This window comes from Rhinopithecus bieti, unplaced genomic scaffold (assembly GCF_001698545.2).
Source record: "Rhinopithecus bieti isolate Rb0 unplaced genomic scaffold, ASM169854v2 scaffold_7985, whole genome shotgun sequence".
In the NCBI taxonomy this organism is placed as follows: domain Eukaryota; kingdom Metazoa; phylum Chordata; class Mammalia; order Primates; family Cercopithecidae; genus Rhinopithecus; species Rhinopithecus bieti.
In genome coordinates this window covers 2,214,837-2,238,742 of record NW_016805762.1, presented here as the reverse complement: position 1 = coordinate 2,238,742, position 23,906 = coordinate 2,214,837, and the positions used below count along the sequence as shown (strand labels likewise).

Here is a 23,906-nt window from a genome sequence, read left to right as displayed (position 1 = left end):
TACTCCTATTTAAATCCTTTAATCCGTACAGCAGTAAATTGAGAAAGAAAAGAATGAATTGGATAAAGTAGTTTTTTGGTTTTCTTCTTTTTTTGCCAAAGTATAAAATATTATAAATTCTAAAGCAAAAAAAAAAAAAAAAAGTCAGGATCAAAACAGATAACAACCACAGTTCAAAAGAAAACATACTACTAATTTGAAATGGTCTATGTAAGCCTTTGGTAAGGGACAACACATAGCAAATGACTCCATAGTCAGACACTCTAGGACGAGTTACTCAACCTCTCTGTGCCTCAGTATCCTCAACTGTAACATGGGGACAAAAAGAGTATTTATCACACCAGGTTGTTAAGACATTCAAATGAGTTCATATATATGAAACACTTAGAATAGCGTGTGGTATGTAGTAAGAGCTGAATAAATGCTAGCAATTAACTGTTAGTCAATCAAACCACAGCAATCTTTGATTCCCAGAAATAGAATAACTTAAGATTTTGGGCCAGGCGCGGTGGTTCACGCCTATAATCCCAACACTTTGGGAGGCCGAGGCAGGCAGATCACCTGAGGTCAGGAGTTCGAGACCAGCCTGGCCAACATGGCGAAACCCCATCTATACTTTAAAAAAATTTAAAAAAAAAATGCAAAACTTACCTGGGCGAGGTAGTGCGTGCCTGTAATCCCAGCTACTCGGGAGGCTAAGGGGGGAAATTGCTTGAACCCGGGAGGCAGAGACTGCAGTGAGCCGAGATCACAACACTGCACTCCCAGCCTGAGTGACCCAATTATTTAAAAAAATAATTTAAAAACATAAATAAGATCTTGTATAAATCTCAAACAACTAAAACACTCACAAAACAATCACTAATATTATATTTTGAAACGTTTTACTTGGAAACAACCTCAAACTTACAAAAAGTTACAGGAATAAAAATAATGTAAGGAACATTGGCACACCTTTTACCCAAGTGAGCTTATTAACATTTTATTCCTCTATCATTTGCATGGCACGTCACTGTGAATTTGTGTCCCTACTTATAATTTTGATGTATTTGTTTTCTCTTGTAAAGTAAGAAATTACCACAAATTTAGCAATTAAATGCCAATTTATAAGCTCACAGTTCTATAGACGTCTGAGTATAGCATAGCCAGCTTCTTTGCTCAGGGTCTTTACAAAGCTAAAACCAACATATTGGCCACACTAAACTCCTTTCTGGAAGCTCTGGGAAGAATCCACTTTCAAGTCGATTCATGACTGATGGCAGTCATAGGACTGAGGTCCCCATTTCCTTGCTGGCTTTCAAATGTGGGCCACTCTAAGCTCCTTGAGGCACCCACATTCCTTCCAATATGATTTTTTAAAAATTATTACTTCAATTATTATCATATTTTGAGACAAAGTCTCACTCTGTTGCCCAGGCTGGAGTGTAGTGGCGCTATCATGGTTCACTGCAGCCTTAACCTCCTGGGCTTGAGTGATCCTCCTGCCTCAGCCTCCCAAATAGCTAGGACTACAAGTGCATGCCACCACACCTGGCTAATTTTTAATAATTTTTTTGTAGAGATGAGGTCTCACTATGTTGCCCATGCTGGTCTCAAACTCCTGGACTCAAGCAATCCTACTGCCTTGGCCTCCCAAAGTGCTGGGATTACAGGAGTGAGCCACCATGCTGTGCCCACATTCTTTCCAATATGGCTCCATTTATCTTCAAAGCCAGCAGTGAAAAATCTCCCTCATGGCAAATCCTTCTCAGATTTTTGACTCACTCTCCCAGAGAAGAGCCAGTTCCTTCTAAAGGCTTACCTGATTAGGTCAGGCTTACCCAAGAAATGCCTGGATACTCTTTCTCAAAGTCAAATGATTTGGGACCTTAATTACATCTGTAAAGTATATGCATAGCAGCACTTATATTGGTATTTAAATAACTGGGAGAAGGTGTTTATATATTACGGATAGGAATTTAGGGGGCATTTCAGCATTCTGCCTACCACATATGATGAGAGACTTTATAAGTCTATGTGTAAGTCTGGTAGGGCTGCCACAACAAAATACTACAAAATACTACAAACAAAATACTACAGCCTGTGGTGGCTTAAACAACAAAAATTTATTTTCTCACAGTTCTGGAGGCTGGAAGTCCAAGATGAAGGTGTCAGCAGGACTGGTTTCTCTTGAGGCCACTCTCCTTCATTTGCAGATGGCCGCCTTCTCACTGCATCCTCACCTGGCCTTTTTCTCTATGTGAACATCCCTGGTGTCTTTGCATGTCCAAATTTCATCTTCTTGTGAGGACAACAGTCAGATCAAATCAGGGCTTCAACATATAAATTTGGAGGGGACGCAATTCAGTCTATAACAGTCTAATAACAAAATTAAGAGCTAATATTTGAGCTACTAGGCAGGTACTGTGCTAAAACAAATTTGTAGGTTATCTCAACACAAACCTTTAGGTTAAATTAAATGCCATCGCAAGCAATTATATGAAATTCCAATCTCATCAAAATGTTTCCTTTATTCTTAATTAGAAATTCTGTAAGACTTCTGCTGTGATTTGATTCTTAGAGTGAGCTGTCTCTACTATAATGTGCTTCCTATGCTACGTTCAGTTTCCTTCCTATGCTAAGGTCAGTTTCCTTCACTCATCCAGTTTTACTGAGCAGATAAGCTTGGTACAGAGATATTAAAATTAGTTATCAAAATTCTTGCTCTCAGAGAGCAAAATCTAGTAAAAAAAAAAAAAAAAAGATGTATTATATGTCTGTCTCTGTACATGTTTTTTTTTTGAGACAAAGTCTCACTCTGCTGCCCAGGGTGGAGTACAGTGACACGATCTGGGCTCACTGCAACCTCAGCCTCCCAGGTTCCAGCGATTCTCCTGTCTCAGCCTCCTGAGTAACTGGGATTACAGGTGCATGCTACCATGCCCAGCTAATTTTTGTAATTTAGGTATAGGTGGGGTTTCACCACGTTGGGCAGGCTGGTCTTAAACTCCTGACCTCAGGTGATCCACCTGCCTCGACCTCCCAAAGTGGTGGGATTACAGATGTGAACCACCACACCCGGCCATCTGTACATTATTACACATCTTACATTAAAAATGTCAATTATAGGCCAGGCATGGTGGCTCGCGCCTGTCATTCCAGCACTTTGGGAGGCCAAGGCAGGTGGATCACCTGAGGTCAGGCAATCAAGACCACCCTGGCCAACAAGGTGAAAACTCGTCTCTACTAAAAACACAAAAATTAGCTGGGCATGGTGGCAGGCACCTGTAATCCCAGCTACTCGGGAAACTGAGACATAAGAATCACTGGAACCTGGGAGGCGGAGGTTGCAGTGAGCCAAGATCTCACCACTGTACTCCAGCCTGAGCGACAGAGCAGACTCTGTCTCAAAAAAAAAAAAAAAGAAAAAAGAAAAGAAAAGAAAAAAGATATCAATTATGTTTACAAAATCGTCTACACAGTACACAGTTAAGCTCTTATGAAAACTCAGGCACTGAAAATTAAAATAATGATTTCAGGAAAGAAACCCTCTCTGAATGTTTTGTGTTATTTTTGTGAGATTTCCTCAACCCTAACTGTGAAGCAACACACTGTTTTGTATGTGGCTTTAGACAGAACGCTCAGTGACTGGAGAAAAATCACGTGGGATTTGATGGTGAGAAGTAATGATAATGTAAAAATACTACACGTGACTAGGTAAGGCGACTCACATTCCACTCACTCTGCTCAAGAGAAAAAAAGATCCCTGGTGGAATGCGGTGGCTCATGCCTGTAATCCCAGCATTTTGGGAGTCTGAGGCAGGAGGATGGCTTGAGACCAAGAGTTCAGGACCAGCCTAGGTAACATACCAAGACCTTGTTGCTACTAAAAATAAAAATTATAAAAATAAAATTAGCCAGGCGTGGTGGCGCTTGCCTGTAATTCCAACTGCTAGGAAGGCTAAGGTGGGAGCTTGAGTCCAGGAGGTCAAGGCTGCAGGGAGCTATGATCACCTGTCACTGCACTCCAGCCTTGGCCACAGAGTGGAAACCCAGTATTTAAATTTAAAAAAAAATGGCTGGGTGCAGTAGCTCACGCTTGTAATCCCAGCACTTTGGGAGGCCGAGGCGGGTGGATCACCTCAGGTCAGTAGTTCGAGACCAGCCTGACCAACAAGGTGAAACCCCATCTCCACTAAAAATACAAAAATTAGCCGGGTGTGGTGGTGTGCTCCTGTAATCACAGCTACTTGCGAGGCTGAGGCAGGAGAATGGCTTGAACCCGGGAGGCAGAGGTTGCAGTGAGCCAAGATGGCACTGGGCAAAAGAGTCGGATTCCATCTCAAAAAAAAAAAAAAAAATTCCCCTTTTTTCTCACTAACTTTCCATGCATTTGCACCGAGAATTTCTCTCCTGGAAGCAAAGACCACATTGCAGGTATCGAAGGAAATCAAATCTGCAGGCCCAGGCGCCTCCCAGCTGCAGGCGGAGTGGGGTGACTGCTCTCAGGCGAGGCGCCCCTCTCCGGCCCACCCCTAGCCCATCTCCGCTTCCCAGCGCCCATGGGCCAGTAGCTAAGTTCCGCATCCCGCTCCAGGAACCATCGCCCAACGTTTCTCTCGCGCCCTCTGCAGGAGCCTGGGCCGAGGGCCGCCCCGCCTCGCTGCCCCCAGGCTCATAAATGGCCTCTGCGCCCCGGCCCGAGCGGGTTCCGAGGCTGCTCGCTGGGTGCTTACCCCTTACCCGCCCCACCCCAACAGTGGGATTAGTGTCCATGGAGCAGGAGGAAACCTACCTGGAGCTCTACCTGGACCAGTGCGCCGCTCAGGTAAGGCTGCCGCCACTGTGCCAGAGTCAGGACCCAAGTCCCGCCCGGTCCTGTGTGCCAAGGGCTTTGCCTTCGTTCCTCTAAAAACTCATAGCGACCATAAGAGGCGGGCTTGGTTTCCCACGTCTTTCCGTTGAAGGTTAGAAGCTTCGAAAAGTGAAATAATTTGACCAAGGTTGCCAAACAGAGCTCGAACTTCATCTAGCGCGAATCCAGAACCCTTCACTCAGTCACCAGATTATACGGGCTATCCCGGGTTGTTTTGGTTTTTACTGATTGATTGATTGATTGATTTTTTCTGAGATGGAGTCTCGCCCAGGCTGGAGTGCAGTGGCGCGATCTCAGCTCCCCAGACTGGCTTGAACTCTTGACCTCAAGTCATCCACCCAACTTGGCCTCCCGAAGTGTTGGGATTTCAGGTGTGAGCCACCGCTCCTGGCCCCACGCCCAGTTCTAAAGGACACGCACAGAGAGCGCGTCGTGCTAGTTGTAGCGACTTCAGGTTCCCAAGGGTGTCTGCTTTGACGGGGAAAGAAATCCCTTGTACCCTGCAGCATGGATGCCAGTACTAGGCCTCCCTAGAGAATTCAAGTCTCTGGTGGAGTTGGTGGTCGCAGGGTTTGCCAAATATCAACTAGAAACACCTGTGGCTTCTTTTGGTTAATTACTCTTAAGACTTAAAAATCCTTAGCATCGGGCAGGGTGAGGTGGCTCACGCCTGTAATCCCAGCACTTTGGGAGGCCGAGGCACGTGGATCATTTGAGGTCAGGAGTTCAAGACCAGCCTGGCCAACGTGGCAAAACCTCGCCTCTACTAAAAATACAAAAATTAGCCGGGCATGGTGGCAGGAGCCTGTAGTCCCAGCTACTCAGGAGGCTGAGGCAGGAGAATTGCTTGCATCCAGGAGGCAGAGGTTGCAGTGAGCCGAGATGGCGCCACGGCACTCCAGCCTGAGTGACAGTGAGACTCCATCTCAAAAAAAAAAAACAAAAAGCAAGGGAGCAATTTTTTTTTTTTTTGCTGGGAGAATTTTTTTATAAAGACAGTGGTCAGCAGTGAGGTAGAAATGCTGACTTTCCCTAGAATTTAACACAGCAAAGAGCCCAGACAGGAAAGGTTCTGAGAAAGATAAGTGGATACAGTTTAACAAAAAATGACTAAAGATCCTGAGGCCAAGGATGCAGTGAACATGCTACACAGACATGCTCTGAGGCGTGTCCCTACAGGCAGACCCTGCAGGGAGCCCGTCAAGTGTCCATTAAAACATCCCCCTTCAACTCCTCGCCATTGCCTTACATTCTTGTGTACGTTTAGCTTTGTTCCCTGATAAAATGCCTTGATGGGGAAGGGGAAAGGAGACACTGTTGCAGCTTTGGTGCTTTAGCGTAAATTGCCCTAGGAGACCCTTTCCATCTGGGACAGGTGAGGCCAAGGAAACCCTGCAGTGGAATCGGGGCCCATTGTCCCCACCTCACTTAAGGCCACTCTGTGGGTTGAGGGTGGGGAAAGATGGGAGCCTATCATGTATTCAAAATGAAACAGAGGTAAAAAATCTTATTTCAAGAGACTAGCTAGATTTTTTTTCTTCTAAGGGCTTTCTTCAAACAATTAGTCACCCCTGCCACCTGCTGGACTTGTAACAGAACACTCCAATAGGCTCTAGTCAGACGTACATTAGCGGAGGTAGCATTGAAATGGAGAAGATGCAACACAGTGCGTTCCTGACCCTTCAGTGGTCAGAAAAGAAATAAGATCTTTTTGAGTTTCTCCTGCAAGCAGTGCTCAAAATCTGGAGTCCAGGCCTGTAACTTGGGTGAAGCAGGTGGTAATGCATTTATCAAGGTAATCGATTTTTTTCCCATAATAAAGCCCATGAAGTTTACATTAGTTGTTTTCCTCAGGTGCACATGTCATTCTCTCCGTTGCCGGATAATGGTAGTTGAGCAGCCTTCCCTGGACTGAAAATACATTGATTTACACTATTCTTACCATTTAAGTTTCAATAACTTTTTTCCTAGTGTAAATTCTTGTAACTAGAACATTACAAGAATTCTTATTACACCTTTGCCTCAGAAGGAATAACCATGGGTCTTTAGTGAATCTTGATTAGCATTCAACTATATCTTAAACTTCCTTCATTTATTTAAATTTAAAACTCAAAATTATTTCAAAGTTAAGTCAACTAAAGTTTACAATTAACTTAAATAGTGCAGTATATCTGTTCTCTTCAAAGTATACAACAATTTAGAGCTTGGTTGCTCAACTGCCTCTATTGCAAAATTGGACTTAGAGAGTGGCAACTTATTAGAGATCTAACCAGAGTAGCAAAGATAGTGTATGAAGAATGCTTTTTCTGCATTTTATAACATTCTTTCCTGTTTCCATTAAGTGTACTGTAACTGTAATAGAATCTTTTTTTAGTTGGAGTCTTGCTCTTATCCAGACTGCAGTGTAGTGGCATGATCTCGACTCACTGCAACCTCTGCCTCCCGGATTCAAGAGATTCTCATGCCTTAGCCTCCCCAGTAGCTGGGATTACAGGTGTACACTACCATGCTCTGCTAATTTTTGCATTTTTAGTAGAGACGTGGGCCAGTCTAGTCTCAAAACTCCTAGCCTCCAGCCATCCTCCTGCCTCGGCCTTCCAAAGTGCAGGGATTATAGGCATGAGCTACCACACCTGGCCTGTAATAGAATCTTAATGGCATTTTCTAGAAAGAAGCAGTGCACGAATACAAGCAATCTTGAACTGCCTCTAACACTGAATACATTGTCTGCCTGCCAAAGTGACATCCCTTTTGTGTAACACGCTGTTCTGTCTGTTGTGTTTTTGTCTGTCTGTTTTGGGAACTGCCTAGGATGACCTTGCCCCACCCAGGTCTCCCCTGTTCAACCCAGTTGCACCTTATGGTATGTACATATTGAATGCATCCAATCTGGATACTGCACTTAATTCGAACCCTGAAGTCAAAGAAGCATCAGGTGATTTCTCATCTGTGGATCTTAGCTTCCTACCAGATGAAGTTACCCAAGAAAATAAAGACCAACCTGTCATTAGCAGCAGACATGAAACTGAAGAAAATTCTGAAAGCCAAAGTCCACAAAGTAGGTTGCCATCACTGAGCGAACAGGACATTGGGCTGGGCTTAAACAGCAGTAGTTTGTCAAATTCCCATTCACAGCTGCACCCTGGTGATACTGACTCAGTCCAGCCCTCTCCTGAGAAACCAAACTCCGACTCCTTGTCTCTGGCATCCATAACTCCCATGACACCAATGACCCCTGTTTCAGAATGTTGTGGAATTGTACCTCAACTACAGTAAGTTTTTATTTTTGTTTTAATTGAGCAGATTGGATACACATTTTATATTCCTGAATGTGATGACAACTAATTTCAGGATAATAATGTAGGGAAGAGAATTTCAGATTTCATAATTCTTTATCAGTTCTAAATGGATTGTTGCTTTAGACAGTTTGATTATCTGTAAGGTGAGCACTAATTCTTGATCCTCTATGGTGGGTAGAGGGGACTTAAAGATTAATAGACACATTCTTGAAGGATTGTATTGTTTATACTAAAGCACTGAAGTTGCTGAAAATTGTGGCTAGGGTTGGATAAACACCAAGGATATAAAGATGTAAAATTTAGTTTGATTTGCAAATTGATTCAGAATTATAATTTCTATTTTGAGGCATTGTTTTGAAAAAAGATCTAAAACTTAATTTTATGTAATTTTAGGAAAGGCTCTTTTAGCACTTCACTTTGGGATTTTACACTTTACTAGGAATCATGTTGTCATGTATTTCACATTTGGAATAATTCTCCCCCTAGGAAATTGCTAAGGTATAACCTAAGAAATGAGAAAATAAGTTGTTTTGTATTTTTTTTTTTTTTACTCTTTATATCTGATATAATTTTCTAAACTGACTTATTTCTTCAGGAATATAGTTTCCACTGTAAACCTGGCCTGTAAGTTGGATCTGAAGAAAATAGCTTTGCACGCAAAAAATGCAGAATATAACCCAAAGGTAAGATTTCTCAGTATTCCTTTCAATAATTAGCTTCTCTTTAGATTTACTTTTCTTAATATGATCATGATATTGACTAATTCCTCTGTTTTTTCTTAAAAAAGTTGTTACTGAAAAAGCTTTTGGCAACTCAAGGTTAATATCTCACTGTTTTGAGTTATAAAAAATAGTCTCATTCTTTATGCTGAATAAAGCAGTAATTGAGCAGTTCCTTAAAGATAAGCTCTTTCCCTTGTCATTCAAAAAGGTTTTTCCATATGACTATAATTTTCCACCTGACTATTGGGATGCTAACTTTCTTATATTCCATCATATTTCTGGAAATACTTTTTGCTAAATGTTGTCTCAGCTACCTGACACTTATTTATCTTTCCATTTGCAATTCCTCTTATTTGAGAAGGCTAAATGGTTTCTTGCCCCTATTACAAAATTGGACTTAGAGAGTGGCAACTTATTAGAGATCTAACCAGAGTAGCAAAGATAGTCTATGTATAAAGTATAAAGTTCAAGCTCCTATTTACTAATGTAAGATTCAGGAATTTTTCCCCCCCTCCTCAAAGTTTAATAAAATCTGTTCTTTCTTATATCCTGCCAAGGCCAGGCATCCTGTTTTCAATGGCTTGTTTACCTAGGGTAATTGGATTTGTCGATTCTGTCAACTTTTAATGATTTGCCAGGCTCTGTACTTAGGAATACAAAGACGAGTAAGACCTGCTTCCTACTGGCAAAAAGTTCACTGGCTGCCGGGCGCGGTGGCTCAAGCCTGTAATCCCAGCACTTTGGGAGGCCGAGACGGGCGAATCACGAGGTCAGGAGTTCGAGACCATCCTGGCTAACACGGTGAAACCCGTCTCTACTAAAAAATACAAAAGCTAGCCGGGTGAGGTGGCTGGCGCCTGTAGTCCCAGCTACTCGGGAGGCTGAGGCAGGAGAATGGCGTAAACCCGGGAGGCGGAGCTTGCAGTGAGCTGAGATCCGGCCACTGCACTCCAGGCCGGGCGACAGAGCGAGACTCCATCTCAAAAAAAAAAAAAGTTCACTGGCTTAGGTGGTGGAGGATTTACGAAATTAGATGAAAAAAAAGGTCACATTCGTAGGAACCCAGAGACCTTGCAGGCATCAACTATTTATGTATTATTTGTTTTCGCTGTTGTGGTAGTATTGTTGCTGACATCTGAATTTAAATGTTACCTGCACGTTACCCAAATACAATAAAGTTTTCCTTTTGATATTTCATACAGCTGACAATGGTGAGGACACACACACACACACACACAAGATGAGCTAAGATCCTCACAGCTGAAGCTGTGGTCACATTATTGAGCAATCAGCATTTTAGGCAACTTTTATTTTCCACCATCCTCAGCACACCCCTCATTTTGGATGAGGGGTAGGAGTAGGCGGGACTGGGGATGAAGTGTATAGGATCTCTCTGAACTTGTGCTTGACACCCAAAGAAATTCTGACTTGGCCCTTAAGCTAGTACCCACCCCACTTCCCTTCCTAGCTTAATCGGGGAGAGGAGTTGGGGTGAAGAGACTGTGTAGGAGCAGGCCATTTGATGACATGTCAATGTGGCAGGCCAGAGGTTCCCTACCCTAATGTGTGTCAGCCTCACCTCCAGGGCTTGCTGATGCTACTGGTCTTGGATGACACTTTGAGAACTATAAGAGGCAAGAACTTGACATCAACTTTCTGTCATTCGTCTTTAGCATGGCTGTCATACAGACTCTTCTGCATTTTGGTTGCTTTTCTGTACATTGTAAAGTCTTGGTGAGCCTTTAACATACTTCTTATTTTTTTCCCAAAGATTCTTCAAAAGAAAAGAAGTGTGTCAAAGTAAAAAGTAGGGAATCTGATCAGTTTGGGTTTTGAATCTTTTTTTTTTTTTTTTTTTTTTGTGAGACGGAGTCTCGCTCTGTCGCCCAGGCTGGAGTGCAGTGGCCAGATCTCAGCTCACTGCAAGCTCCGCCTCCCGGGTTCACGCCATTCTCCTGCCTCAGCCTCCCGAGTAGCTGGGACTACAGGCGCCCGCCACCTCGCCCGGCTATGGGTTTTGAATCTTAACTTTACCATTTCCTGTGTAATATCGGAGGTTAAATAGCTCCTTGTTTTCCCTGAGCACTAAATGAGGATGATAATGAACACAGGTTCATCCTATCATGAGGATAAATAGGAACTGAAACATAACAGGCATTCAAATTTAACAGTTACTGATATTATTTTTACCTGTTAATAAGTACATTTTAGAATCATTATTTTTGTTAACCTTAATGTAGGGAGAAAAGACCCAGACATTTAGTTTTCCCATCCAATCTGTTTCTTTGAGATTTTCGTATGCAGCTCAGCTTTTCAATTGGGATAATGTTATCTCCTAGCAGAGGCTAATTCTCTTTTGGTTTCTGGGTATAGAGGTTTGCTGCTGTCATAATGAGGATCCGAGAACCCAGGACAACAGCCCTTATATTTAGCTCTGGGAAGATGGTCTGCACGGGAGCCAAAAGGTATGAGGAATCACCCCTCCGCCATTTCCAGAGAAACAGTTTAGTATGTGAAACAAGGAAGCATAGAATTAATGTGCTAAAGCACATAGTAGGAGCAAAATGCCCTCCTTTGCTGAAGACTTTATTCAATGAAATACCTCATTTTGGGTTAAAAACAGTCTTATAATACTGACTTGGGCCAGGCATGGTGACTCACATCTATAATCCCAGCACTCTGGGAGGCCTAGGCAGGAGGATCGCTTGAGCCCAGGAGTTTGAGACCAGCCTAGGCAACATAGTGAGACTCCATCTCTATTTAAAAAATGAAAAGAAAAGAAAACTAAAAAATAGCTGGATGTGGTGGAGCATGCCTGGAGTCCTAGCTTCTTGGGAAGCTGAGGTGGGAGGATCACTTGAACCCAGGAGTTTGAGGCTGCAATGAGCTATAATCATATCACTGCACTCCAGTCTGAGTTACAGAGCAAGACCCTGTCTGTATTTAAAAAAAAATAATAAAATACTGATATATCCCCATTTTACAGCTTCCCCTATTAAACCGAGGGGACTTAACTGTTACAACTTGTTTCTAAGGTAATTTTTTTAAAGTTACAGTAATGATAAAGTGTGTTATAAGCCTAGGCAAGTAGTCACTGTGGATTTTCCTCACTGCAGATAAATGGATAGAACTTTCTAAAGGAGCTAAATTAGACATTCCTTGACCATTAGCTTGCATTAGCTCAGGAGGCATCCCTTAAAAATCTCCTCTCTCCTGGATCTCACCCAGAGGAAGCCCTGCGTTGCTGGGTATTCTTTCACCATGACTCTGTAGTGGGAGAGCCTGTTCTCCCCTGTAGGTGTTAAAAGATGAGAAACAAACTGTCCTCCTGAAAGGTTGTGCCAATTTCTAGCTCTAGAAATGTACTAAGTGTTCATTTTATCCTATGAACACTGGGTGTCGATATTCTTTTCATATTTGCTAAATTGGCAAAAAGTTATGTTGTTTTACATTTCTTTGATTTACTAGTGAGATTAAATAACTTTTTAGAAGCACAGAAACTGCTGTGCCATTTGCTCAATCATCTATGGAGAGATTTATCTTTTGTTTTTGTGTTTAACTATTTTCACCACTTTATACTGCAAGTATTTTTTCTTAGATTACTGTTTATGGTGTTTTATGGTGGGTTTTGTTTGTTTGTTTGTTTGTTTTTCCGAGACAGGATCTCAATCTGTTGTCCAGGATGGAGTGCAGTGGCATGATCTGGGCTCCCTGCAACCTCCACCTCCCAGGCTGAAGCCATCCTTCCAGCTTGGCCTCTCCAGTAGCTGGGACCACAGGCATGCACCACCAGGCCTGGCTAATTTTTTTTTTAGAGATGGAGGTTTCACTATATTGCCCAGGCTGGTCTCGAACTCCTGGGCTCAAGTCTCCCAAAGTGCTGGGATTATAGGCGGCATGAGCTACTACATCTGGCCTATGGTGGGTTTTTTAAAAAAAAAAAAACATAAATTTTGAAGGGTATATTCATTTTATCCCATTTTTTCTTTGTTTTCTACATTTGGCTTTGCCCTTAAGGCATTTGTGTACAATATTATGCAAATATTGACTTTCATATATTTTCTGGTCTTTTCAGGTCCTGCTTTGTGATAGGAAAAGGATAGCTGGTATTTTGATTCACCTAGAGCTTTCTCTAGATAGAAATGTTCTATATCTGCACTGTTGAATGCAATGATGTAGCCACTAGTCATATGTGGCTATTGAGTGCTTGAAATACAGCTAATACAACTGAGGGACTGAATTTAATTTATATTAATTGGACAGAGCAGATCTAGAATTTTATTTCAACGTAAGATAACTATTTTTCCCAAATGATCATTCGGTACTCAGATACATTTACTGAAGAATCCATTGTTGCCACATTTCCCCCTACCTGTTTTTACATATTAAGTTATTCACATGTGTCTGAGTACATTTCTGGACTTTCTCTTATGTTGATCCCAGGAATCTCCATTTTAAAGTGATTATTGTACAGTTGTGCAAGATGTCTGTAACAATGTTCATTTCAGCATTAAAACAGGGAAAACCTAATTAATAATAGGCTTTCAATTTGAAGTCATAAAGTAAAATTATATTAGCCACATACACACACATACTGAGCTGAAAGGATGGTCACATTGTATTAAGTTGGATTGCAGAGGGAGAAGTAAGCAACTAAATGGTGTTTGTTATCCAACTTTCGTTGTAAAATATGCTCATGTTACACATATTACACAAATTCATGAGTGTCTTTTCTCATCAGAATTTATTTGGTTCCTAAAATCTGATTGTGAAAGTTTGGATAATGAGTTCAGATAATAAGAGATACTTGTTATCCAAATACATTTGGTTTTGAAGTTTTGGATAGTGAGTTGCGAGAATTTGGTTAATAAGAGGTGCCAGTATTATCTCCGCATTTTATCCAAACCTATTCTCTTTAGTTGTAGGAGGGATACCTGTGTTTGCATAGGAAAAGTGCAGAAGATCAAATTTAGGTAGTTAACACCGCTATGGGTGAGATTTTAAGATTTTTAAACTACTTTCTAATGTTTGTACAACGAACATGTATGCAGACTTTCAACTATTAGTGGTTTCAATAGAAACTTCTGTGTCCTTAGAATATCACAGCTGATATCCCAAGAAACTACAGGACTATGCAAACTTGAAATTTGAACTTATTTACATTATGGGAAATGTAATAGATCAGTTGGACAAAATGTAGTTCAAACTGGAAACAGTTTATTTCACTGCTAACCTGGGGACATGGCCTTGCTAAGGACATTTCAGGAGTGAGAAGTGGATGAAGAGAGCCAAGGGCAGTGCTGTGCAGCAGTAGTCAATCTAGTGACTAGATACCAGATCAACAGAGGGCCATGTGCAGTGGCTCACACCTGTAACCTCAGTACTTTGGGAGGCTGAGGTGGGGAGGGTCACTTGAGCCCCGGAGTTTGAGCCCAGCCTGGGCAAGACAGCAAGACCCTGTCTGTATAAAAAGTTTGGTAGGTGTGGTGGTGCATGCCCCTGCAGGCTACTTAGGAGGCTGAGGCAGGAGGATCACTTGAGCCCAGAAGTTCAAGACTGCAGTGAGCTATGATCGTGCCACTGCACTGCAGCCTGGGTAACAGAGCAAAAACCCAGTCTCTTAAAAAAAAAAAAAAAAAAAAAAAAGGTGGGTGAGGAGAATCAACATTATCAACATTAAATGAGGTGACACATATATGAAGTAATGAATAACCGAGAGGGGGCAGTGTTGGTGAAGGATCTGGATAAGAGAATCAAACGCTTGCTTTGGTCCAGGCAAACAAGTTCAAACTGGCTTTTCTTTCAGGTGTTTCTGATTTACGGCCTAAAAATAGGGCCAAACCCATGACGGGGGTGGAATTCACCTGATTCACCCACCAGGTGTTGCTACCTACTGTTTTGTTTTGTAATAGTCGAAAAATACCTAAGGAGAAATGAAGCCTTACCTCTCAGGACTGCCCACAGGCTCTGCTATGAATTTAGGGGTGCAGCAGGACAGACACTTAAAGGACATAGCCACAGAGTAGTACAAATTCCTGTCTTTCTTGTGTTGAGTATGAATTGAATTGAAGATTGGGCGAGAAAGCCAAGCAAAACAAGGTGGATTTTGAGGTATTTTCATGTGGTTGTTTTGGACAATGTGTCCAGTAAAGACTCAAGAACTGATATCTTGTCTGTGCCACTCAGTCAGCACACATCTTACCTCCTTATATGTGATTTTTTTTGTATGCATGTGTCCTTATTTTTCTTGTTGTTCCCCCCCTTTTTTTTTTGAGAGGGAGTTTCACTCTTGTTGCCCAGGCAGGAGTGCAATGGCGCGATCTCGGCTCACTGCAACCTCTGCCTCACAAGTTCATGGGATTCTCCTGCCTCAGCCTCCTGAGTAGCTGGGATTACAGGTGCCTGCCACCACGTCCAGCTAATTTTTTTGTATTTTTAGTAGAGACGGGGTTTCATCATGTTGGCCAGGCTGGTCTCGAACTCCTGACTTCAGGTGATCCGTCTGCCTCGGCCTCCCAAAGTATTGGGATTACAGGCGTGAGCCACTGCGCCCAGCCATTGTTCTCTTCTAAATGGAACATACTTTGAGACTGGATAAATGGTTCCCAAACTGTAGTGAGCAGCACAGTTACCTAGAGGGCTTGTTAAAAGGCGGATTGCTCGGCCCCACCCCCAGAGTTTCTGCATGTCTGAGGTGGGACCTGGGACTTTGCATTTCTGACACGTTCCCAGGTGAAGCTGCTGGTCTGGGGACACACTTTGCGAATCCTTGGAATAGTTTTAGCAAATAGCACCCAAGTAAAAGTAAAAGTACCTCATATATGAAAGGTGACAAATGAAGACAAAAATTTGATTGTGTTCAATAGCTGTACAACTGTACAAGATCTTTTATAAGGTGCTAGGGACCGAAGTATGGGAAGTAAGTCCTCCTCACAAAGCCTACAGCTTCATAGTATACGTTGAAAGATGAACATGGTACAAACGGTAACAATCCAATACAACACCAGTAGTTTAGAGGATGTAGTGATTAAGACATCTTTAAACATATTTGCCCCTCCCCAGTGAAGAGCAGTCTCGACTTGCAGCGAGAAAATATGCTCGTGTGGTGCAGAAGCTTGGGTTCCCTGCCAGATTCCTCGATTTTAAAATTCAGAACATGGTTGGAAGCTGTGATGTGAGATTTCCCATCAGGCTGGAAGGTTTGGTGTTAACCCATCAGCAGTTCAGTAGGTATGATGGTTATATACCTTGAACTTTGAATTTACCAAGATATTTAAGTTACATTATGGGTTGCTTATATAATGTATCTTTTAGAGAAACTGTGATTTAAAAAAGAAAAAAGAAAAAAAGGCGGGGGACATAATAGTGAAAAGATTAAGATGCTATGTATGCCTGAGTCCTCATAGGTTACCACATGTGCCTAGTCTTTTGAAATCATGGTTCTTAAACTTAAATTTAAGTTTAAATTGCTTAGCAATCACTTAGCTGATTAAAGCACACATCTCTGACTGGGCTTCTTCATTGGAGATTTTGCTACAATTTGTGCTTCTAAAAAGCTCAAAGGTGATGCCAGTGCTGCTGGTCAGAGGCCCACATGTTGTGATCCACTGATCTACAGATTATAAGCACCCACGTAGAAAATAAGTACACATGTAGCTTGGCAATGGCGCTGGCAAGATAAGGCATGTGAAAAGGACTAGGGCAGTAGGAAGGGGCTGACAGCTGGTGAGGGGAGAATGGATTGGAGAGAAGATGAAAAAAGAATGGCGGTAGCAGTCTATGAAAGCAATCCTAACTAGCTTTCCCCTATTTGAGTGTGTGTGTGTAGCTGCAGCCCCCATCACAACATTGTCTGTAGTATATTCCTCTCCCTAGAGAACATCTCTAGCCTTCCTGACTTCAAACTTCCCGTCTCAACAGCTAGTGCTCCTCCCCTGCCCCCAGCTGTTTTAGTGGCTCTCCCATCCAGCCCAGGCCCTCAGAGAGCAAGGACGGAGGGTAACACCAAATCCCTCGACTCACCAAGATATACACCTGGGCTAGGGCACTTGACCTGGGTTAGAATCACAGATGCTCTTAAATTCTCTTGGCCAAGCTGGAACTGAAGTTCTTTCATTCCAACGTCTTACCCTCTCGGCCATCGAATGACTATCCTGTTAACAGAGTAGATAGGGGCCGGGCGCGGTGGCTCAAGCCTGTAATCCCAGCACTTTGGGAGGCCAAGACGGGCGGATCACGAGGTCAGGAGATCAAGACCATCCTGGCTAACACGGTGAAACCCCGTCTCTACTAAAAAAAAAAAATACAAAAAAAATACAAAAAGTAGCCGGGCGAGGTGGCGGGCGCCTGTAGTCCCTGCTACTCGGGAGGCTGAGGCGGGAGAATGGCGTAAACCTGAGAGGCGGAGCTTGCAGTGAGCTGAGATCCGGCCACTGCACTCTAGCCTGGGCGACAGAGCTAGACTCCGTCTCAAAAAACAAACAAAAAAACAGAGAAGATAGGATCATATTGCTGTGCTTTCCCTAGCATTTGTTAGCTTTCCTTTCAGATATGATCTGAATGGAAGTTAAAAATTCCTTTTTCTTCTAAAATATTTTCATTCATTCGGAGATTCAGCTTTTATGATACGCTTATTTTTCTCGATTGTATTTTCTTTTTTCTTCAGTTTTTTCACTGTATGCTATTGAATGCCTAAAATATACCCCATTTTTCAAAAATCTGAGCTCCCTATAAAGTCTTCCCATTCCCCCATGTAGAGACATATTGCCTCTTTAGATATCTTCCTTCAATCTTGGCATAATTTGCAAATTCCTAATAAAGCCTGTTTCTAAGAGTCTCCCAGTGCTTAAATTGTCTTATCTTCCAGACTCTCAAGTCATGAGCCTCCAGCTCATGAATATGAAATATGAATATGAAATATGAATATGAAAGATATTCAAAGAAAGATATCTTTCTTTGAATCAGCTTAGTGTACATCAGCAAGAGCTCTGCCTGAACTCTAAGGTTGTGTCTACATTAGACTTAGCGTTCCCTTCTGGCCATTCAGGGCTCTAAAATTACGTGTGTAATTCTTCCCAAGTTTCCATTCATTTCTTTTTCACCAACAATGTCTTCCTTGTAGAATAGATCTAAGTCTAGAATAGATGCCCCTTGTTATTACTACCAGCTTCTGGAAGGGTTGCCAGTAGGGCGTAGTGAGAATACATCAGACAGAGTGGGACCATCCCTGTTCTATCTTCCTCCTGGGACAGTTTTATGATTTCAGTCATCTTTTCTTTCTTTCTTTCTTTCTTTCTTTCTTTCTTTCTTTTATTTTAATCTGGCCAGGAAGCTTGCTTTGTATTCCCACAGCTGTCTATTTCTAGTCTCATCCTTGCCTCCTCCTCATCCTTTCCATTTGGCTGTCAGCCTCAGGTTATGGATTACAACTCCAGAGTGTATATTCTTGACACTGGGAACATTAAAAACACCTCTTGCCGGGTGCGGTGGCTCAAGCCTGTAATCCCAGCACTTTGGGAGGCCGAGACGGGTGGATCACGACGTCAGGAGATCGAGACCATCCTGGCTAACACGGTGAAACCCCGTCTCTACTAAAAGAATACAAAAAATGAGCCGGGCGCAGTGGCGGGCACCTGTAGTCCCAGCTACTCGGGAGGCTGAGGCAGGAGAATGGCGTGAACCCGGGAGGCGGAGCTTGCAGTGAGCCGAGATCCGGTCACTGCACTCCAGGCTGGGAGACAGAGCAAGACTCCGTCTCAAAAACAAAAAAACAAAAAAAACACCTTTTAGCAGGTTTGAATTTTTAACACGAGGCCTCTCTAATTGTCTGTAGCTCTGTGGGGAACCATGGCACATAATCAGTTATAATTATCAGGCCAAATTTGCCATGTGTTAAACCCCTAAGCTCATTCAGTTCCACAGGTTCTGCAAATTTGTATGTCAATATTTAATAATACAAGTATCTCCTTTTGTTACCAGGCACTTTCTCTGGCAGTCTTTCTATGTCATAATCATTTCCACAGTTGTCAATGAGAATTTTTCCTTTTTTTTTTTTCTGAGATGGAGTTTCGCTCTTTTGCCCAGGCTGGAGTGAAGTGGCATGATTTCAGCACATTGCAACCTCCACGCCCCTGGGGTTCAAGTGATTCTCCTGCCTCAGCCTCCTGAGTAGCTGGTATTACAGGTGCCCACCACCACACCCGGCTAATTTTTGTATTTTTAGTAGAGGCGAGGTTTTATCATGTTGGTCAGGCTGGTCTTGAACTCCTGACCTCAGGCAATCCACCCACCTTGACTTCCCAAAGTGCTAGGATTACAGGCGTGAGCACCGCACCAAGCCCTCCCTTTAATTTTCATTTCAAAGGTATCCTGATGATAAATACTTGCTATATGAATAAGATCTAGGTGACTACCATGTAGCAGATGCTAGCATGATAATGGCAAGCAATATAGCTATAGTCCCTTGCCCACATAGAGATCACTGTCTAAAAGGAAAGAAAAGATGGACAAGTCAATGATGAATAAGATGTAGGTGACTACCAAGTAGCAGATGCTAGGGTGATAATGGCAAGCGATATAGCTATAGTCCCTTGCCCACATAGAGATCACTGTCTAAAAGAAAAGATGGACAAGTCAATGATAGTAATGAAACATGATGACTGTGAAAGTAAGGCCCTTTGGGGACTATGAGACTATAAAGCAGGGTCTTTAACGTAATCGGGGGTGGGTAGAGATCAAGGAAGACTTTCTTGGGGAAGTAACATTTAAAGTGAGACTTGAAGGATGAGTCAAAGTTGGGTTGGCCAAGAAATTGGCAGGTGTTCAATATTCTGAATCTTTGTGAAATGTTCTCCATCCCTAACCAAAACCTCTCTCTTCCTCTGTCTCAGCCTTCTTTTGGAATGAGGCAGAGAATAAATAAAATGAAGTATATTCCTAATTGGGAGATCATTATACTAGTAATCTTAAAACCATGGTTCTAAAAGCCAAACACAGTTCAATATCATTTACGTAGCAAAGTTTTTGTTTTTTCTAAGTCTTAAAATTCAGCTGGAAGATCAAATGGAAATCTTCCTTTTGTGTCTGCAGCCTTCATTTTCTTGGCCTGGATCTCATAGTCCTGGATTTTCGGGGCTCCCTCTAGTATCACGGTCTCCCCAGTGTCAGGAAGTGGTTAGTGGGAGAAAGTTTTGACAGGCTCCCTGCAGTAAGACAGAGTGATGTTCCAGGAAGACAGTTCCACCCACAGTGACCTCCTATACTTGAGATGGACAAGCCTCACTTCAAGATGGCCTTTCTGGAGCCAGTGAGAGATTCCACATCTGCTCTTGTTCTGGGGTTTGTTCACTGCTGAACTGAATGGAGCTTTTCCATGCAGTCTGGATTCACCCTTTAAGTGCAAAGATGCTAGTGTTCCATTTATTGGATGTCTTTTGTTCTTATATTTCTTGTTCATTGGCCACTGCTTTGAGAATAGTTTTATTCACCTCCTCTCACCTCCTGACTTATTTTTGGTAGGTTCCTCGAGCCTTTCTAGGAATCTGCCCTCCTCTCCAGGCTGGAGTGTGGAGAAGCAGCTCTTAAGTGCTATCATCCTTTGCTCCACGGAGAAGCCAGCTTACATTCATACTAGTAAATATGAGTTACTATTTATGGCAACAAATCCTGAATTTTTAAAACTTGGGATAATTGGATATTCTTTATTTACATAGCACCTCTTCAAATACAAATAGCAGTAGCCTGGAAATATTTTTAGGTTCTATCTGCTGAAAATGTTAACTTCAGCAATTTATAAAAGCATACAAAATGTGTTTATGACTGGAGAATTTGGAAATCCAGAAAAACATGATTATGCATTCTTATTAACAGACTTTTTTGAAAAGATAGAGGATGTTTAACCAACAAGATCTTAAATACACTAAATCAGATGCCCTAAGTTACCTTGATTTTTAATAACCATCCAGGATGGCTTGCACTTGAAAAAGTGTTATGACCAAAAATTAATTATGTTCCTAACTTCCATAAGCTATTACCTAGGACACTCAAGACTCTTTTCATCAAGATAGTTGAAAGGTTTTTGATAAAATAGTTAACTTATTTACAACTGCTTTAATATGCACTTTAATATACTGGGCCTTACTGGAGCTGAATCGTGCTATTTTTAACATTTTCCTTTTACATCTTAACAGTTACGAGCCTGAACTGTTTCCTGGTCTTATTTATAGAATGGTAAAACCACGAATTGTGTTGCTTATCTTTGTATCTGGAAAAGTTGTGTTGACAGGTAAGTACCAAGATTATTTTCTGACTCATAAAATGTAATCGCTATGCATGTGCTTTGCTTATTCTTTTAAATACCTTTGTTCACCATGGTAAAGTAATTCTTGTTAATACAGAATACCTGGAATGAAAAATAAGAAAGGAATAACATAGGTCCCAATACTGAAAACAACAATTTTTTCATGTTTTTATGTCATTTTATAAGTATTTCATCTTTACATCTTGAGTTTAAAAAAAAAATCCGTGATAATTTTTTTAAGCTTACTGTTACAAACTCTTCATAAAGGCTTTTAATGGCCACACAAGGTCCTAACACAGGGGTCAACAAACCGTTTTCTGGAATGGGCCAAATACTAAATATTTTAGGCTTTGTGGGCCACAGGGTCTGTCACAATTACTGAGCACTGCCATTGTAGTGTGAAAGCAGCTCTGAATGTTACATTATATAAAGGAATGGGCTCTGAATTGTGAATTTCATATCACATAATTTGTGTGTGTCATGCAACATTTTTTCCCCAACTGCTGAAAAAGATAATAAACCATTCGTAGCTCACAGGCTAACAAAATCAGGCAGCAGGATGGCTTTAGCCGCAGACCTACCTTTCCTGAACCCATTCTAACATGTTGTTGAATCAAACGTACTGTCCCATTGTTAGCTAGGTAAATGTTCCTTCTTTGTTTGCTACTTATGAAGGGCAGACATTTGGCTGTTTTTACCTGTAGACAATTATGTTATTAGTGTGGACACTCAGAAATGGGACTTTCGTTTAAGGCTATGTCCATTTTGTTCTTAGAACAAATCACCCAATTGTTTTAAAGGGATATACGACATAGTTCTGTATCACATGGTCTTACATGCAATGTATCTAAATATCTTTTACCAAATGCTCAGCAGCATTCCAAACAAAACGGTACCAAAGAAAACTTTAACTGTATACGTCAAGATTATCTCACTGCTTTAACCCTACTGGTAATCAGAAACAGAAATCGACCACTTTTCAACATATCCAATAAATAGCATTTTGGCTCTTGTAAGTAATATGTACATAACTTATCCTTTGGTCTAATTAGTTTGTATTCATTTTCTCAGGATTTATGAGTTTACTATAATACTATTAAAGATAAATTACACTTTGCTATATTTGTTACTTTTCCAGTTGGCTTATTTTTAATAATTTTTACATAAGCAGCACTTTTAAAAACTACTTGAGCCGGGCGCGGTGGCTCACGCCTGTAATCCCAGCACTTTGGGAGGCCGAGACAGGTGGATCACGAGGTCAGGAGATCGAGACCATCCTGACTAACACGGTGAAACCCTGTCTCTACCAAAATACAAAATTAGCCAGGTGCTGTGTCGGCCGCCTGTAGTCCCAGCTACTCGGGAGGCTGAGGCAGGAGAATGGCGTAAACCCGGGAGGCGGAGCTTGCAGTGAGTGGAGATCGCGCCACTGCACTCCAGCCTGGGCGACAGAGCAAGACTCCGTCTCAAAAAACTAAAAATAAAAAATAAATAAAAAATAAAAAAAATAAAAACTACTTGAGGGAATGGTTGAGACTCCTTTCTATGTCATTTTACAGAAGGTTGCTATATATATATAGCAACCAATATATATATGTTTTCGTTTTTGAGACAGAGTCTCACTCTGTTGCCTAGGCTGGACTACAGTGGCGTGATCTTGACTCACTGCAACCCCCACCTCCTGGGTTCAAGCGATTCTCCTGCCTTAGCCTCCCGAGTAGCTGAGACTACAGGCCTGTGCCACCATGCCTGGCTAATGTTTTGTATTTTTAGTAGAGATGGGATTTTGCCATATTGGCCAAGCTGATCTCGAACTGTTGGCCCCAAGTGATCTGCCTGCCTTGGCCTCCCAAAGTGCTGGGACTACAGGTATAAGCCACTGCACCCAGCCCATAGAAAGTTGTTAGCTTGTCTAGTTTTGTCTTTTTATACATTTTACTCTCCTCTACCATAATGAATGTCAAGTTTATGTGGCCTGAGCCAAACTGATCTCCATGCCCCAGTCCCAAATAGCTAGCCAACCAATTTAACACTACATGTTCTTCTCATTAATTTTGGATGACTCCTTTTGACCTTTATTTTACATATGCAGTTGTTCTTCGGCTCTGCCTTTGCTCTGGGATTATCCCATTATAATCCTATTGCCTTGATCTTATTGTAGCTTTAATACTCATGGTATGTCTAATAGGGCCAATTTCCCGTCATTACTTTAATTTTTATATTTCTTAGCTTCTCTTAAATATATATTCCTCCAAATTAGAATTTTATAAAATCTTGCCTCATCTAAAAAAATTGAGACTTTTATATTACCTGAATTCAGAAAAATTGATTAAGTCATAACTCAGCATCCAGCAGAATGACATGTCTATTTTAAGTGTAACTCTGAGTTTTGTAGTTTGCTTTTCTCTAAGAAACAATTAATGTGTCTTCAAAGAGGGGAAAGTTGCTGGGTATAGTGGCTCACGCCTGTAATCCCAGCACTTTGGGAAGTTGAGGCAAGCAGATCACATGAGACCAGGAATTCACGACCAGCCTGGCCAACATCGTGAAACCCCATCTCTACTAAAAATACAAAAATTAGCTGGGCATGGTGGCAGGCACCTGTGACCCCAGCTACTTGGGAGGCTGCGGCAGGAGAATCACTTGAACCCGGGAGGCAGAGGCTGCAGTGAGCCAAGATCGCACCACTGCACTCCAGCCTGGGTGACAGAGCGAGACTTCATCTCAAAAAA

At 41.9% G+C, this 23,906-nt stretch overlaps 1 protein-coding gene across 1 annotated transcript in view; it reads left to right on the top strand.

Annotated features, from left to right (window-relative positions):
* The first annotated feature begins 4,589 nt into the window (after positions 1–4,589).
* Positions 4,590–23,906, top strand: part of TBPL2 (TATA-box binding protein like 2) — a 27,304-nt gene continuing 7,987 nt past the window's right edge. The window contains exons 1-6 of the mRNA XM_017873690.1: positions 4,590–4,807; positions 7,667–8,127; positions 8,750–8,837; positions 11,250–11,341; positions 15,939–16,106; positions 21,065–21,159. Of these exons, the coding sequence (XP_017729179.1) occupies positions 4,661–4,807; positions 7,667–8,127; positions 8,750–8,837; positions 11,250–11,341; positions 15,939–16,106; positions 21,065–21,159 (1,051 nt within the window). The 5' untranslated portion in view covers positions 4,590–4,660. The remainder of the gene's footprint in view (positions 4,808–7,666; positions 8,128–8,749; positions 8,838–11,249; positions 11,342–15,938; positions 16,107–21,064; positions 21,160–23,906) is intronic.